The sequence below is a fragment of the Vidua chalybeata genome, chromosome 10 (genome assembly GCF_026979565.1).
Source record: "Vidua chalybeata isolate OUT-0048 chromosome 10, bVidCha1 merged haplotype, whole genome shotgun sequence".
Classification (NCBI taxonomy): Eukaryota; Metazoa; Chordata; class Aves; order Passeriformes; family Viduidae; genus Vidua; species Vidua chalybeata.
In genome coordinates this window covers 16,688,210-16,706,707 of record NC_071539.1, presented here as the reverse complement: position 1 = coordinate 16,706,707, position 18,498 = coordinate 16,688,210, and the positions used below count along the sequence as shown (strand labels likewise).

The following is an 18,498-nucleotide window of genomic DNA, read 5'->3' as shown; positions in this document are numbered from 1 at the left end:
CTTCCCAAATTTTTTCTGGTGTCCTACAACCTTGAATTGCATTTAGCTTTCCATTCCAGAATCCAATAGCAGGACTATAAAAAAGCCTTGGCTCTCATTTTAAGTATGTTGTGGATATAAGGCAAAACTTAAAAATATGGCAACACATCATATTTAACTGTTTAACTCAAAACCCACCATAGGAAATATGCTGATTTTACCCTTTTCCACAAAGTTTCTAGAAGGCACTTTAGAGCTGCAATAATGTAATTGTGCTGCATCTGTCTTTTCTTACCTGTAATCATCTACTTTTGTTGTAAAGCAGTGTATCCATTGGTTAAATAATTAGGTGCTGCTAGGTCTTATTTAACTACTGTTATCTTTCACTTCTTACTGAGGTAAAAATAAAATAGAGATTCTGGAGACCAGAATAATGAGCTGTTCACCACCAGGAACATTAACATTTCTGTGTGCCATTCTAGGTAGGGTACAAAATCATTTCACATGCAAATTCACAGTAGTGTGTGTGTGAAGCCCAGTAAGGTTCATCCTTCCTAGCACTGAGGATATGGTTAGTGGAGAACATGGTGGTGGTGTGCTGGGTTGATGGTTGTATTTGGTGATCTTAAAAATCTTTTCCAGCTTTAATGATTCAGTGATTCTATTTCTTAAAGCTCAGTAGCTCATCACTACATTTATTAAGTGGGTGAAAGTGCCTATTAAAAGATATGTTGTCACGAGTTCTGTAAGATTTGAAAGTCTAGTGTTCCAGTCCTGTACATAATGACCCAAAATCTTTGAATTGAGGCTGCTCTGGTTTAAAATTTGTATCATGAGACCATCTTGAAGGAAGTTTTGTCTTAGCATCTCAAAATTAAAAACTCTGGGCTGGCTGGTGCAGTAAGGATAGAGCAACAGGCTTCTGTGTCCTGTGTGGGTACTGGGCCACAGGGCAGGGAATCACATATTCTGGAGCAAAGAACAGTATTTTCTTGGGTTTAAAAATACATAAACAATTAAAAAGCATAGCATAGCTCTTCTGAGGGACAGAGACATCTCCTGTGTGCAGCCTGCTGTGCAGATAACTGATTTGGACTTCAGTGCTGGGAACTCACACACAAATTGTCTCTGAGCTTCTTCCCCTTTCAGTTGTTTTAAAGCAGGCTGCTGCCTGCCATGTAGCTTTGGGAGAGGGAAATCCAGTTCATAGTATGTTGGGGTTATTGTTCCTACATAGAAGATTTTTCAAAGGGGTTTAAGCAGCCTGGAAATGTATATGCACTACAGCTTATTACCAGCAGCTTTGCAGATTTTAACAATAATTCTTAGAGCAAAGGAAAGCAACAGCACAATATTTTTGGTTTGCCATGTTTACACAAATTTAGGTCCAGACTTTGTGTGACCCTGGCTGCCACAGCTCACAACCTCAGTGCACACAAAACATTATTTCTTCAAGCTGTGAGACACTTGAAATATAACATTCAATAAATGACAGCTCTGAAGAGTTGCCTGAGGAATAAAGGGAATTTACATACTTTCAGTGTGAACAGCACAGAGCTGATCACCTCTCATGCAGGGAACTAAACTAGTACATCCCCCACTTAATTTACCATTACACCATTAAATGCAGGTTACAAGGGTGTTGCTCTTTGTTTTAATGTTTTAGTTCTCTAACAAATCCTCACGCAGACTTTCACAGCTTGGAAAACAAGCTGTTGCTTTAGCAAAATTCCATTTCACTGTGGCTTCATAGCTTGTAGTGATGACCCTTTGGGCAGTGTAAGTACATGTCCCTCAAGGAGCATTTAAGCACCATCTTCCTTCACTGTCAGAGCTTGTTGGATGTAGTTTTTGCTCAAAAAATTTGTGAAAAAGCTACTCTTGCAGGAGAAAAAAAAAAAAAACACAACACAGCAGTGCCCAAAATTATCTGACCATCTCCATTTGCAAAAGTAATTCTGAGAGTGATGAAAATTAGCATGTGCTGATTTCTGGCAGCTTTGGAAGTTCATTGGCAGCTTTTATTGTAGCCAGTTGTCTGTGGTATTAAATTCCTGTAGACATGAAGACCTTTTAGTAGTCTGCTGGAGCTCCTGAGTCTGGCCCATTAGATCTGTGCATGCATACAGAGGAGAAAAGAGTTTCTGTGCTTTGCACTTGGACAGTTCGCCTTGATTTCTAAAGGGAATGGAGATGCAGTGAATGTGTTGGAAGACCTCAGTGTGGAAAAGGTTCAGGGTTGTGCTGGGTACGTGCATGAGTGAGGACAGATGTGTGTTTGCTGGCTGGCCTCTGTCAGTGTCCTGACTCAAATCACTAGGTCCTGACCACCTACATGCCCACTACACTTGCTTGTCACATGCTCTGATGTGCAATATTAAATTAACTGTGTTTCTGAAAATAAAATGTCCTTTTTAATTTATTTCTATGAACAAATAAGTAGCTTCTGACAACCCTGGCTAAGAAACTGACACCCATCAAGACTAGGAAAGAGTTTTTTATATTATTATTTCTAAATTTAGATGTGAAGCACATTGATATTCTGTTGTGGCAATAATGATCATTTTATTACACATAGAAAAGTGACATAAGCAGAGAAATCTTCATGAGAACTTTGTACCTTAGTGAAAAAAACTCTCCAGGCTCTTAGAAGAGCTGTTGATACTGATGTATGGGATTTAATGTAGCTTTATTTAGCAGATTGAGACTGTCCTGGGAGGAAGGAGGGAGGGACACCAATATACACATCTGTGGAGTGATTCCCTTTCTTCTTTCCTGGGTTTATTACACCAACCAAAAATATTTCACATGGTTTTTTGAGTCTGTTTCATTTCGCAAAGCAGAGATTCTCACTGCTGGCCACTTAAAATACAAAGTAGTGAAACCTTTCCTTCAGACATCAGAAGGAACAGAGAGATGGTGATAATAGCACAAGGGTAGTAATTCTAGCTGTAAAGTCAAGGTGATGGGCTTGGGCAGGGCTCTTCCAGGAAGAAAAGGATTTTCTGGTGAAGACTTTGATAGGTACCACAACCTATGACAACAAAGTGATGTATCCAGCAGAACATTTATGTAGCTGGGCTGGGTAAACTGCAGACAAGTTACTTTTTTTTTGTTTTCTGTGCAAAGACCAGTCCAGCACCCAGAGTCCTTGTAAGTGGGAAAAATACCCAAATAAGCCTTCCAGTGTTTGTAAAAACTTGCACTGTATACACTGTGCATTCCCCTAAAATGAAAATTTCAATATACAATTTATAGGTTACATTTGATTTAGTCCTATTGAAATTGCTAATGTGCAGATGTTATTTTAGTAGCTACCAACTGACCCTGAATGTCAATGAAAGCAGTGCCTAAAATTGTACCCAAGATATTTGGATAAGTGCCTGATCAAAAGCATATAAGCTTCCAAATTTTGTCATGTGCTGAGACGTCTGTAGGCAAAAATGCCCTATATCAATATAATATCTGGAGTGGTGGCTGTTGCATAAAACTGTCCCTTCAGTGGGACCTGCATCCCTGTCACATCCCTGATGTAACTGTGCTGCTGAAACCTTCTCCCGTTATGCCAGGAAGTGCCTCTCCCCTTCTTACCTACTTACAGGGCCTTTGGAAAAGAAAATGAAGAGGCAGATCAGCTCAGGTAATGTATTTTGATCTGCAAATTGTGAATGACAATACTACCAGAAGAATAATGTGAATAACTAGACCTTCAGGTCACTAGGTGTGTAAAAAATAATCTGTATGTTTTGCGATGGATCATGCTAAAGTGCAATTCATCAGGGATTTTCCTCCAAACTGAAATGCTGCTCTTCCTGTTCACTGCCATTCAGGAGTGAAGAGTGTTTTCAGAGTCCTTTCTCTTTGGAACTGGATACCACAGAAAGCATTTATTTACAACCATAATTTCCTTGTCAATCCAATTTAAGCTTGGATAGAAAAAAAAAAAAAAAAAAAAAAAAAAAAAAAAAAAAAAAGTAGTGTCATGTTTGCTTGAGGGACTGAGAAGAGCATCTGTACAATCAGCATTTGAAATAAACCTGAATTTGCAAAGGCTAGACCCAGTGTAACATTTCAGGCCACAGAGAGCACTTGGTTTACAGGTGTCTGTCTTAGAGTTTCAGCACATTTCTTTATTTTCTTCAGGTTTCAACTTTTCACAGCATTTGATCCACAAAAAGGTTTTTTTACTCTGTACAGATTTCTTTTTTCCATTGAAACTTTGAGTCAAAACTGCAGAAACATTTTCTTCCAGAAATGCCCAAGAAGTATTTTGTATGCTAATTTATTCCCGTATCTCATTGAAATATTTACTTAGCTGCAGTTGCTCAGGCTGAGAGGAGTCTGTGCCATGTGGTTTTCCAGTGAATGTGATAAAAACACAGCCTTGGTCGAGCTCCACCTGTTTTTGACAGGATGCAAAACCCCACTCCATTAATGTGAACATGCATTTGCACTCAGTTTAAACATTGCATATGCTCCATGTCTAATTCTAGGTGACTCTGAACATATGAGCTTTCATTTGCTGGCTTTTAGCTGTGCATCCCCCAATGCAAAACTAAAAATAACTGTATCCATATAACAGCAGAGCACTTTTCAGTCCAGCCTCTTCAGTGCAGCTGTAAGGAGTAGAAATCTTGGACTGTTGTGTATTCACAACCCACAGAGGTGCCGGGTCAGCAGGCACACGTGGGGCTGCAGCACTGGGGTCTCTGTGCCCCAGGTACAGCAGTGAGAGTTGGTCCTTCTGAGGAGAGCAGTGCCAGCCCTTTGGGGATGCTCAGCCCAATGCAGGCATCCTCAGTCCCTGGTTTAAGAGACAATCTGCTATAAATAGAAGCAGTGCCACTGGAAAATAGAACTAGTACCTGCACTTCTGTTCAGACTCATGAAACAATTTTGTTGAGTTCTCTGTGGATCAGAAAGGTCCTTACTCCTCAGTTACTCCTTTCCAAGGTCTAGCTTGTGTTAGATTTGCTACAAAAATAGCAAACAAAGATTTAAATTTACCAGAGTTTCTCATAAAGTGTTTTAGGCTTGTTTTGATTTTGCTTTTTTTTTTTTTTCCTTTTTCCCCGAAATTTCAACTCATGCTAGCATTTTCAATGTTTTGCATTATAAAAGTACTCATTGCAAAGCATACCAGATCATAATTTGAAATCAGATTTTCTGGCATCATATGGAAAACCTGCTGTGGACAGTATTGGTTAGTTTTGCTTTTATTATCCATTGTGCACTGCAGAGGGATTACAGCTGTCTTTTGGCTGCTCCCCAGGGATTCTGTTACTCTTACAGTGCAGCCACAGGTAGTGTGGCAGTTTAGTTTCTTCTGGAGAATCTTCCGTGAGTCCTGTTGGGGATGGCAGACTCTCAAGAGGAGCACAGAGGGCTTAAAGAAATAACCCAGTATCAAAATAGGCAGTGGAGACACATCTGTGAGTGGTGTTGCTTACAAGAGATTCATGAGGCACGAGCAATTTCCACAAAGCTTCCTGGGTGTTTCAGTGCAATAATGTGGGTACTCAGAGTGAGATTGTCATTGCATGTCTGCAGGATCAAAACCTGGGCCTGTGGGTTTGACAGGTGGGATAAAAGAATAAATTTTATTTTGTAACACTAATGTATTCTGTATATCCTGAGAGGCCTTACTTCTTAAGCAGCACCTGATCTCCTGCCTCAAAAGCAGAGGCATATGGTGAAGGGAAGGAATTTGATGTGCATAGACATATTGGCTGCTCATTTTAGGCAGCAGGTGCACAAAATGGCTCTAAATCTGATCTTTGTCATGACTCTTGTATGTTTTAGCCTATATCTAAAAGGATGGTAGTATTACCCTCTGGATCTAGATTTAAGATCATGGTGAGTCATTTGGAGTATTTAATAAAAGTAATGTAGGAAAATAAAAGTGTGTATGTTCTTTGGGAATAATAAGGGGGAACTCAGAAGTGTTATTAAAAAAATTGAGATAAATGTGTGTAATTTGCATGTTTAATTTTTGTGATAAAAATGGTATAGATTTGTGTAAAACCATATCTACAGTGTAGTTCCTGTATCCATGATTGTGATCCTGTCCTTATTTCTTCAGTATTGCATTTCATGGTCTGTTAAAATCATGTTTAGGGGGATAAAAATAGTATATCTTCTGTTGTTTTGGCATCCAACCTCTAATTTACAAATATAATTTATGCTAATCTTGAAAGTGCTTCTCAGATACAAAGTAAAATGTGTCATCCTTAGTATATGTGTGCATAATTTATTCTGATGGGAAATAGACATTTCAAAGCCATTTCAGCCCTTCATATGCAGAACATTTGATATGAGCAGGGCAGCTGGATGTTCACTGCTCTAAGAGCAAGGAAATGGTTAAAACAGCAGTAGCTGCTCTCTTAACCCAGAAAACATAAATACACCATAGGATAAACCATTGCTTGCACATTCAGGCCAGCTTGTATAAAATCCTTGAGTTAGGTATTTTTATTCCTTTTGTTTTGCTGATGATTAGTCATTTCTGCAGAAAATTCCTCCTATGTTATCAGTTAATTTTTTAGTGACTTCTGACTCAGATGGCTTCCCTGGTGGGTTAGAAGCGTGTCAGGGGGGATTAGCTCTGCGTGGGCTTGCAGCTCCCCGGAGGGAAGGAGCCTGCCCATCCATGTGCTTCACTTGCCCTGTAACTCATGGCTCTCCCCACTTCCTCAGAGGAGCCTGCAGAGACTCTCAGCTCAGTTTCTGCCAGCAAATGAACCACAGTATCTGTGATGAATCTTCTTCAAGCACAAGAGGAGCAAGCAGATGCTCTTGAAATGGTTTCTCTTGGCTACCTGGAATTCCAGCACTTAGAAGGATGGTGACCTTCTGTGGTCCTGACTGGAATGTATCACAGCAAAGAAATTAAAATACCTTCAAAGATGACACATCCCCAGCAGAGCAAATCCCCCTTCCTCCTGCTTTGGAGGTCAAATCTCATAATCAGGTGAAGCTCCCTTTTTGAACTTGTGCCAAAAAAGCAGAAAATCCCATGTAAAGCAGCACAAGAAGAAAAAAGGAAATCATACAAAGATGAGGAGAACTATGAAGTGGTTCTTCATGCCTGAGGGATGAAAGTAATCCAGTGTAAATTTAAACTGATAGGAGAATTTTTGCATGAAAACCAAGAACAAGAGTTGATAGATGGCTGGGAAGAAAATCTATTTCCAGGGTATTCTGACTTTATGGTCTCAGTCCAAGATTTCTACTCCTTACAGCTGCACTGAAGAATTTAATATTCCATTTTCTTTATAGTTAAACAGTGACACCAAATAAAACAGGAGTTTTCATACAACTATTATTTTTTTTCCAAGAATGAATTCAGTTTCTGTCTCAACCAAGTAATGAGACTGCACAGCAAATTAAAATTGTTCTTTGCAATATTAAATAGGAACAATGCAAACTAAAAAGACCACCCTGATGCAGATAGTCTCTGGATACTTTCCGTTTGCCATGTATTTTTCATCAATGTGATGAAAATTTATTTGTCTTAGTTTTCAAATTTAACAACTTGAAAATATGTTCAGAGTCAACAGGAACATTATGACTCACAGCAAATCAAGGTAGACACGACCTTCCCCATGCTGTTTGCATTTAGAATACTTTCTGTGTTCATTTTTAATGTTTAGTCTTCCTCTGTTACTTGCACTCTTGTGGTGTCTAATGAAATGAATAATATAAAAGACTTTCTCCTCTGTAGTTCTTCAAAGACGTTCTTCCATTATTCTGTGCTGTAGTCACATCAATACTCCAGTATCTGCTCGGTGGAAAAGATCAGAGCACCAGAAGTGAGCTGTGAAGTGTCCAGCCCTGCCATGAGCACAGCCTACATGCCAGCAGGCTGACACTGCTGTAGGAGCAGCAAGGCCAGTGTGGTTTAATGCTAGTCCAGTTCGGACCTCCAAAAACTCAGCTGACAGACAAAACCTGTATGGAGATGTAATGAGACTCATCGGATCCATCAGTCAGATCTCTTGTTCATATTTTAGAAATGAAAGCTGAAATCTGCTGTTACTGGTTTAAGACAGATCCAACAGTTTTGGTATTTGTTGTAATGATTTAATTCCATCACTGTGTGGAAGAGGGAGAGGAATGGGATCTTGCTTCCCTTGCAGTGCACCCAAGGGGAGAGTGTGTAACCTGGTAGCGCTCGATGGTGTGCGTGGGCCTGGTGAGCTGGGGTTGGAGAAGGCTGATAACGTGGTTCTGAGAGATGGTTTACAACAATCTCCTTAAAGGTATCTGACACCAACCTTGGCATTGCCCCTTTCTCCCCACCTGTGGCACATCAGTCACTAGACCTGGGCAGACACTGAAGTGCATTTTCAGCACAAATTCAGCTTTGATGTGTTTAACGTGAGCAATCATATAATTTTGTTGTTTTATAATCATGGCTCTCTTTGCAGACAAATGTCTTGCATTTTTAATGGTTATTTAATGCTGTACATAATACTTTGTCAGAGAAGCATTTGATCCTGGCCAAGTTCAAATTGAAACTTCCCAGAGGAATAATACAAATCTGCATTTCCATATATATTAATAAACTATGTAATACTTACAGCAACTCACATAATACAGTTTTGAAATGAGATAGAGCTCATTATCAGTACAATGAGGAGTACAGAGTTTTACCTGTCAGAAATAATGGAGTGAGACCTACACAGTTCATTTCTCTCTCACTGTCTCTGTAGTCATTGCTGCACAGCAAGTTATGTGTAAATCTTTGTCAGCTTGTTGTAGTGGGACACACACTAGCCCCTGCCAATTCCTGTGGCTGTGAGCAGGAGGAGTATATAAATAAATCCTTTCATTCTGTCTGGGTTCATGATATAACAACAGCGAGACTGTGCATTGCACAAGTCCAAATGGACCTTCAGGATGCTGCTACCTGAGGGCAGGGGATGCCACATTTGAAATCTGCCATCCTGCTTTTGATCTTGTGCTCTGGGTGCAAGTCTGGAGTTACTCCTTTCTCTTTACACACAGGGGATTTTGGTCTGCATTGCTGAGGTGTGAACTTGGCATCCCACTGTGTGTTGTGCTGGTGTGAGCTGGTCAGACTCAGCTGGGAAACACCCACTGCCCTCTCCTGGGAATTGCTACCAGCATAAGGAACAAGCCTAAGCCTTTTGCGATCCTGGTCAGTGACCAGGGCCCAGGACCAAAGACTGGAGGCTAGTCTTCTTCAGCCTGTGGTTTACAGAGCTTAACCTGCAGCTGATGTTGGCTCCTACATTCAAAGACAAATGGATCCTCTTTTAAATGTGGCTGAAAACAGGGAAATGGTGCCCTGCTGTTTTTGCCTGGTAGCTGAGCAGAGGATGTAGGATAACAAGATCAGATCTATTCCAGCTGTGATGCTGCACAGCAGCAAGTTCTGCTCCCATCTGTACCCACAACCTCTCTCTCACCTGGCTGTAGGCTCTTTGGAAGTAGGAAGTAGGTGAGTGTTTCATCGACGTTGAAACTCAGTGAGGAATGAAAAAATTAAGAAAGGTGGGGTGAGGGAAAGGATTTGATTTAATTGTTTAATGAGACTGTGCATTTAGACAACAGGAGTACATTTTGTAAGTTTTAATTTCTGGAAAACAAGATGCAGCAGTTTGGCAAAAAAACCCTCATGTTTCATATAAATGCAGTTCTGTGTATTCTTAGGAAAAGGGTGAAATATATCACCTCAGAGGGATTTGTGCATGTATATCCAGCTTGCCATAAGAACTTGGCTTATAGTGGATGGTTCAAACATCTTTATGCAGCAGTGAAGTAAATGCAGTAATTAAATAGTGTAAACTGTTAAGAACTGTAACAATGGAGACATGGCAAACTGAATTTTTCTTTGCTAAATGTGATTATCCAATGGACATAAGCAAGGAAGCAGACTCCCCACCTGCATTCTTCAGCATGTTTGGATAGTAATCTTCCTTAAATAATATGACAGACTCGTTCTGTAGTCCAGTGTTAGAGAATTATATTATTTTCAGAACAATTTATGGAAGATTAGTAGAGGCATAGTTAATCATTCAAACTAACTATAGGTTTTTTAGAAATATTCAAATTAATGAACTCTACCTCTTGATCTTTCTGGCTGCAAATCCCTTTGGCATTGATGCCAATTAGGATTTAGTAACAACTTGGTTATGAGCATGGACTAGAGTGTGCATATGTGTGGCAGGCGTGTGTGCACGTGTTTACATATGTGGGTCGGTGTCAGTGCCCCTGGAAAGTGACACACAGTCAGTTCTGTTCTGTTGTTAACCAGTTTTGAAAGTGGACACCTCCACTTGGAGAGGAAATGGAATAAAAATGCAGGGAGAGTAATAAGCAAACAAAGGTTCTGCTTTATCATGCACAAAGCTGTATATTGCTCATTGCCAGTCTGATGCCTTTAGGACAATTATATACAGCTTATGTTTTACCTACAGTGAAGATAGGGTGGAAATGAGGTGACCTTGCTTATTCTTCACACTTTTGAGAAATGTTCTTGTCTTTAAAAAAGGAAATATGTTCCAGCACCAAATAAACTTCATCAGACCAAGGCAACATCAAGTAAGAAACTTTCAGAGAAGCACTTATCCAGCTTAGAGCTTTACTCTGTGTGAAGGGGAAACAGGAGCTAATTAGAGCTTTCTGATGCTTCACAGTTCTTGTGCTGACATTTCTATGTGCCCACAGTGGTACCATTTCAAACCTCCTTGCAAACAGGCCCACGTTGACCTGTGTGTGTTGCTGAGTTTCTTTGCATAGTCACTGACTTGCCTGAACTGAAATGTGCTGCTGGTTTGCAGTTTAAAACAGTAAAAGTTTTAAACTTTTAAAGTCTTAAAAACAGTAAGAGCTGTTTTTCAGAACTGATAAGCATGAGTGGAACAGGAATAATATCAAGTTCTCAGTCATGCCACCCACAGAAAAATGCAGTGTTCAGTATGGTAGCACTTGTTTCAACTGAGCTTTCCTTCTTCTTTACCTGTGTTTCTAAATGGCTGGAGGTTATTTTCTTCCTGGTGTCCCACAGTTCATGGTCTTTTCGTCTCCTAAACTTGTAATTTACTATCTGAAGCTGCTCGTGTTGCAGATTTATGTGGATTTGATGTGATGTTGAGTTTCCTATATCCAAGTAATTTTTAGAACATTTTTTCTCTACCGTTCTTTAGTCTCAAGGGAAAAGATTGAGCCTTGTTTCCCAAGCTACATGAGCATCTGTAGTCAAAGATGAGTGTCAGGGAGTATGGATCAATACACCCTTCTTGCATTTCTAAAGTGTTATTCTTTGCCCTATTCACAGTCTCCTGTTTTCCTGAAAACTCAGTTCTGACTTTCAATGTTTGAAATTTGTTCTATAGAAAATTTCAAGTTACAATGGTATGAAACCTGGCAAAAGCTTTCCTTGATTTCTTCTTATAAAATTCTGAGTGCATAGCAGTGTATCTGTGTCTCAGTTGTTGGCAGCTTATGTTGAAAACTAGACTTTTCTATTAGTCATCTTCTTTTCAGAGAAGAGCATTCTTGTTTTCAAATTCAAAAACATGATCTGCTTGTCACAGGTAGAACTGAGACCCTGATTCCAGGTACAGTTCAGGCAAAGGAGGACCTTTTGCTTATATCTGTATTTTCTCTTACAGCATAGGTGGAGAAGTAGCAAGAGGAAATGAAGGCAGCTACGTGGGGAAACATTTCCGCATGGGATTTATGACAATGCCTGCTCCTCAGGACAGACTGCCACACCCCTGCTCCAGTGGCTTCACTGTCAGATCCCAGTCTCTTCATTCAGTTGGAGGAACTGATGATGAAAGCAGCAGCTCTAGAAAGCAGCCACCTCCAAAACCGAAGCGAGACCCCAACACCAAACTGAGCACCTCGTCTGAAACAGTCAACACTGGAACAACAAGCAAAAGTGGGAAACTACCAGACAGGACTGAAGGTAAACACTGTAATTCTTTGGGGAAAAGGGGGTTGATGAACCAGTCTTAAGATTATCCTGTTGCATTTTGGAATTACCTGTATGTTTCCCTATTTGTGTAACAGTGCCAACACAGGTATCCTAGACCTCTCGTGTCTAAATGTTGGACCAACCATCCAACTGCTCTAGATAATTTTGCCTTTGATGTTTGTCACAGAACTACACCACTGACATGGTCTGGATGTATACTGGAGAATGAGTTGAATTTACTCAAAGGGAAGGGGGAAAGAGATTGCTGTCAGTCAATGTTATCTGCCCACTAGCCAAGGACCACTGGCCATATCATTAGCCTGATGCAGAGCCACAGCTCTGGAAGGGATTCTCCTCAACAAAGGAATGAAGAATAGAAATTAATAAAAAGAATACTGCATGACCATGAAACTCCACAGCTATGAAATATCATCCAGCAGTAAAAATTTTAGCCAGGATGATATAATGGATAGCCCAAAGCTTCTGTTTGTGTCTGAGTCTACATTTTCTCTTCCTATTCCTCCCAGTTACATTTCAGCCAGTGAAGCATTCAGAAGAGAGTTAACAAATAGTTTTAGTAAGGATATTGCTTCCTTACTCTGCACTGCTAAAGATGAGCTAACGCTGTAGGGATCCTCTCCTTCCTTTATTCCATGCTGTGAACACATTCTGTGCAGCAGTAGGACCAGCTGTACTCTCTCCTAGAGAGATCAGGATGACTCTGCTTCACAGTGTGAACTGTAGGAAGGAACCCACGAGGACAAATGGTTTTGATCAGTGCTGGTGTCTCCCACTGCTGTGTTACGTACCAGTTTTGACATCTGATGCAGCACGTTGTCCTCCTTGTGTGTATCCTTTTGCTTGGTGCTGTGGCCAGAAATACTTGTTAGCTACATTCATGCTATGACCCCCTTCATGCAAATCTGCTTTTAAAAAATTGTCGATGATAACAAGGATGCCAACAAATGTGTAAATCATGGTGACACGTATGTCTATAAGTGTGAAGTTGAACACAAGTGCTGAACAAAGCTGTGGATTTATTAATGCTCTTGGTTGTTATTGCACAGATGACATTTTCCATTACTTCCATATCTTGTCTTCTTCAGTGACCATGACATCAACTCCATGCAGACTAACATGATAAATGCAAGCATTAAGTAGCTTTCCTTAATAAAAGCAGTTTTACACAATTTTACTGGACCAAAGCCTACACAGAAACCATTTAACTTTGAGATTTAAATTCTCTTATCAGAAAGTCTTTCAAAGTTTAATTTAATATCAAAAGAGGCACAAACTTCTTGGTCTGATATGCTCTGAGGTGAAAGGCAGGTGCTCTTACATTGCTCAAAACTTCTTTTAAAAAATACAACATTTTAAAGTATTTTTATAGTTCTTTAATTTGTTTCTTAGCACCCTTTCTCCCTGAATCTGCCCAACCAGAACCACCAAGATGAGATGAAGTTTTCTTTTGCAGACAGCATAGTAGGAAAGGGTTTAATGACTATATTTTAATTTGTTTAATGACTATTCCTGCAAGTGTGAATTGAATCACACAGTACATGGTACTGTTCAGAATAGCTGACTTCAGCACCATCTCTAGGATGATTAGGATTGGAGCCCATTTTATATCCATATCCCAGCCCTTTTCCTCATTTGCTGAGAAGCAAGAGAACTTGACAGATTTGAAGTAGCAATAATAGCAATTATAGTTTAAATACATCCATGTATTTTGCCAGCCTCACAGAAGTCATGGCAGACCCCTTAAGCAGCTTTTCTCCTCACAGAACTAGGTTTTCTTCAGCATTATTGTCATTCTGGAAGGTTCTGAAAACTTTGTTTCCTTTCCCTCATCTTTTTCTGCCATCTGAAATTTGATTCCAAGAAAGGAATATGTAGTCATGTCCCTTCTGACAGATTTCAAAGTTCAAAATTGGTTGACATTTCTGTTTCCAAAGACACTTTTCTTCCTTCACTCTGTGCAGGTTGAGCTTGATCTGTCACATCACACGAGGTTATGAGTGACATGTGTGGTACTGTAGCCATGTTCACTCTGGTTCATCTGTATGACAATGGTGCCATACCAGAGTCCAAGTATTGCAGAGCACCTTGGATTCTCATTATTGTCATCAAGAGCTGAATATTCATAGCAAGATCTCTGGAAAGAACTGATGAATGAGTAATACTCCATCACTAGCATAAAATATACAAAGGAGTTTTAACAAAATTGTTCCCAGCACAATTTTTCTTTGTGGCTGTGCAGAATAATTCAGACTATAATGTCCATTGTCTGACCTGGTGGCTACTTTGAAAAGGAAATTGCTACATTTTCTAGACAACCAGGGTGAGCCTCATCATTTGTTTTTATTAAACGTTTACTTTTTGCTTTTTGATAGTGATCCTGTTTATACAAACAAAAGCAGTAACTGAAAGTAACTTTGATACTCTTTTTCATCATGATGAAATCAAAATATTGAGTATATCCCATCATATCTGCCATAACATTAGATTGGTTTGAGTATGTCTGACTTTACTGCAGAAAGGGCAGAATATATTTGGTCATGAGCTTGAAGGACCTTTTCCTCCTGAAGCACAAATAGCAGCAGTAACCCCCCACTGGTTCTGTGCACTTTTCCTATAAGTGCTCTGGCTTCCATACTTGTGGGAGTGTGAGAATCTTCCCTGAAGTTGCAGTGACCCATAGTGGCCCTGTCTCCTGCAGCAGCACTTGGGTTTGTTTTGTTCATCCTAGCTTACCTTGGCTCTGCCTGGAAGAGCCCTCTGCAGCCTGAAGGCGTCCTTCTCCTTGACTTTAGCTTTGTTGCTGTGTTTCCACACTTTGTGTCCCTTCTTGTGCTTTTATATTCCATTTTTTACTCTTCTGGCTGCCTCTCATATGCACCCACTGAACGCCTTCCATCCAATGCATTTCTTTCTGTTTTTAAAAACATGAGTTGTCTTTTCTTCAGAGTTTTCAAACTCTGGTAGGAACAGCAAGCAAATGGAGCTGTGCCCCATGCATTACACATTGGAAGTGAGAAGTGAATTGAAAAGGGTAATTTAAAATAGCATTTCAGCATAGAAGGCATATCTAATCTTGATCCTGAAAGACTCTTTATTGCAAAAATGCAGGAGTATAATTAATTGATTTATTTTCAGTGCCCAATCTCACAGAAAAAGGAAGTAATAAAAAAGTATAATTGGTTGATGTAACCAGCCTCAAGCAGTGTTTTTTGATATGATCACTGCATGTCTACAGGAAAGGTTTACAGATCTGCTGCAGTGCAAATAAAAATGAAAAGATACAAGTAAAATGCATTTTGAAAGTTAATTTTTTGTTAAAATTCTGCTTAGTCATATGGAGTACTACATTATATTATATAAAAATACACATTAAATATATAATTTGATTATAAAATTTAATTTATGTCTGCATAATGTGCATGTGTAATGCAAAAGCAGGTTCTATATACTTGCATGTACATACAAACATGCACACAGATGCCAGTTAAAACAGCATTTTCACAATGCTGCTCATGGTTGTAATTTTTCTGCTGCCAAAGCCAAAGGAAAATTTACCTCTGATGTGAGAAAATACTTGCAGGGGACCCACCTCTTGAACCCACTCAATTTGTTTAGTGTTTTCTTTCCAAGTGTCTTGGGAAAGAAGATATCCTTCTTGCTGCTGCCTTCTAAGTCCCTTGCAGTGAGATCAGCAATTTCTAAGGGTGGGCAGCTTGTAAGGAAATTTTTTCTCAGGAGAAAAGCAATTACAGTAACTGTAACTGGGCTTGCAGTCCAGTTGATCTCTCTCATAAATCTTGTTTTCTGTCAGCTAGACTGGTGGCTCTTCATTGTAAATTTGAAGTTTTGCTACTGTCATTAAGCAGAGTTTGGATTAAAGGGATTTAATACTTTTGTTGGTTTTACATAAAGCTGTTTTGCTTTTATTTCGTACCTTAGTGAATAATGTATTTAACCTGAACTTTGAAATAGTGTCCTCTGTGGTAACCATGACATGTCATTCCTTATAGCCAGATCTTATTCCCAGATCTTTTTATCCATGCCTACTAAAGGAAGAAATATCTTTAATGAGCCCTATTCAGACCTAGCCCGTCTAAAGGGTCTGACAGATGGGTTCTGGTGGGTTGACCTGTGGGCACTTTAAGATGCTCCTGCTCTGGGCTATGTGCTTGGCCTCCTGCTGACATGACAGCCCAGCACTGACACAGCACAGGGCAGCGTTTTAGGGACGTGGCTTTGAGGCACGAGTGCTGCTGCACCCCGTGCCAGGAGCTGTGGCAGAGGAGTGGGGAGGCAGGGCTGGTGAGCAGCATCCTGCAGTGCAGTCTGTCAGAGCCCTGCGCAGCGAGCCCCAGACTTGTGCCACGGCTCTTGCAATCAGCTCCCTCGCAGCCTGGGCCACTTGTCACTGTGGCTGCAGTGCTGCTGCAGTGCTGGGATGTGGCCTGGGAGCAGGGAGGGCAGCATGGCAGAGCAGCACAAGGGTGTGCTGCCTCCTGAGCTCCAGCTCCAGGGCATCCTCCCCGGGCAGGGGCTCCTCAGTCAGGTGCCGTTTGAGCTGCAGTGGGTCATTGTGCTGAGAGGCCTCAGTGCTTGCATACTGTGCACTGTACATTTTACAGCTCATTTTCTCTTTCCTGCAGCCTGCACCATGTTTTGAGCAGTGTTTTTCCCTGTGGAAAGCTGCAGCTTGGTTCACAATAGCTGTATAGGGATAATGTGAGCTGCTGTTGAGCTGTGTGTAGAGCAAGGTGGTTTTCCTTCACATACCTTAATCTGATTCTTGATCTCAGTGCTGTCTTACCCATAATTGTTTGTATGCTCCACTGTATCCCTAGCAGCCTGTGAGGCTCAAGAGAGCTTAACTTGAATCTGTGCATGTCAGGAGAAGGGCTGGCACTGATGAAGGGGAAAGTCAAAGGCAGAAAAGTCAGAAATCACAGGCCTTGTTGTCAGTTGAGTGAGGTGGAGTTTCAGCTGCCATGCCTGACTCCAGAGAAGTGTGTGCCCTGTGTGTCCAGGTGGCATGGGGATGGTTATGGTGCCTTCAGCAGTGGTAGAGCTGTGCAGCTCCTAATGGAACCCTGGTGTATCTTTCCCTTTGCTCAGCCCTTCCCCTCCCAGCCTCCTTGCTGCCCCAGGGATCAGAAGGGTGGAGGGCAGCACTGGCCTGACTGTGTTGGGATTCTGCCCAGCAGCTCGTTCCCACTGACCTGCATTCAAGCAGTTAGGACATGGCAAAGATTTTGGTCTGTTCTCTAGTATTTAATAGCTTAGAGACTTTCAAAGGCTTTGCTTTCTGGGTGTTGATGGGGGGAGTAATTTTTCAGTACTTTGGGATTTGTTTTTCTCTGCTTTTGCTGAGACTTCAGTTTGCCCCTCCCTGCAGCAAGTCAGTTTTCAGATTGCAGCTTCCAGAGCTGATTTACTTCCCTGCATCACCTTCTTCAGCCCTTCATCTTTCCAGGTGTGTTTCCTCATCCCTCAGATAAGCAAGGGCAAGGGGAAAGGAGAGAATGAACATAGCAGTTCTTATAGCTGTTATAATAGCTTTCTGTGCAGAGCAATGAGCACAATGTGATTTTTGGAGGGATTTATAAACAAGTTTTGAAGCCACAGAGGGAATATGTTCTTACCCTGAAGGCACATATGCATAGTCATTAATGTTAATGGAAGCTGCAAGCATTGAACAGAAAATAGACCAGGCAGTGGTAAAAGACACGAAGCTCTGTTACCCACTTGGGAATCACGCAGTGCCCAGGACCTGGCAGTTGGTACTTCAGCTGTGTTCTGCTAGTCTATCCTGTGTACTTAGGGACTTTTTTCTTTATTCTCTTAATTTAACAAAGTTGCTTTATGTATTCCTCCTCGCTCTTTTCCCGATAGGATGTTGCTCATTTGCTGAGACTCTTCAACAGGGTTAAAAATGCCCAAAATTAAATGTGCAGCTCCCCTGCAGTACAGCTATTGCTCTGCTCTCAAGAGTAATGGAAGCTGTGATGTTCTTGATAATGGAAAAGCCTTAATAATGTGAGTTCAGGGAGTGTTTTGCTGATTTACCAGATTAACTGCAAATGCAGCCAGTCCAGGAAGAGCTGCCTGCCCTCAGCTGAGGCCAGCAAGATCTGCTAAACATTTGTGACTCCTGCTGTGAGCATGTGGGCTTTTCTGCACTTCTGCAGAGCCCCAGTGGTCCAGGGCTCAGGAGAGTTTATAAGCCTGGTCACAAGCCCAGGTCCAAACTGCTGGTGAATTCACATCATTCTGCCTTGGAATTAGCTGGACCATCTCAGACCTAAGAGCAGTGTTGGGCATAGCGCAGACATACTGTATGGGAGATCTTCTCAGGCTGCTGTCCTCTGACTGTAAAGGTCACTGTAGCCCCTGGACATGCCAACAAGGCAAGGAAATGTGAGCCACTTATTCAAGCAGTTACCTGGGATCTAGGACAGAGTATTAGCGTGGGTTTCATATAATATGAAAGTCTCTAGGCTGCTTTTAGAGCCAACCCACTCCTGGAAGTACTTCAGATGTGCTCTTTGAGGTGT

At 41.0% G+C, this 18,498-nt stretch overlaps 1 protein-coding gene across 1 annotated transcript in view; it reads left to right on the top strand.

Annotated features, from left to right (window-relative positions):
* The window catches only part of NYAP2 (neuronal tyrosine-phosphorylated phosphoinositide-3-kinase adaptor 2), a 123,775-nt gene that overhangs the window by 41,893 nt on the left and 63,384 nt on the right, over positions 1-18,498 (top strand). Inside the window, exon 2 of the mRNA XM_053952000.1 lies at positions 11,622-11,920. Within this exon, the coding sequence (XP_053807975.1) occupies positions 11,622-11,920 (299 nt within the window). The remainder of the gene's footprint in view (positions 1-11,621; positions 11,921-18,498) is intronic.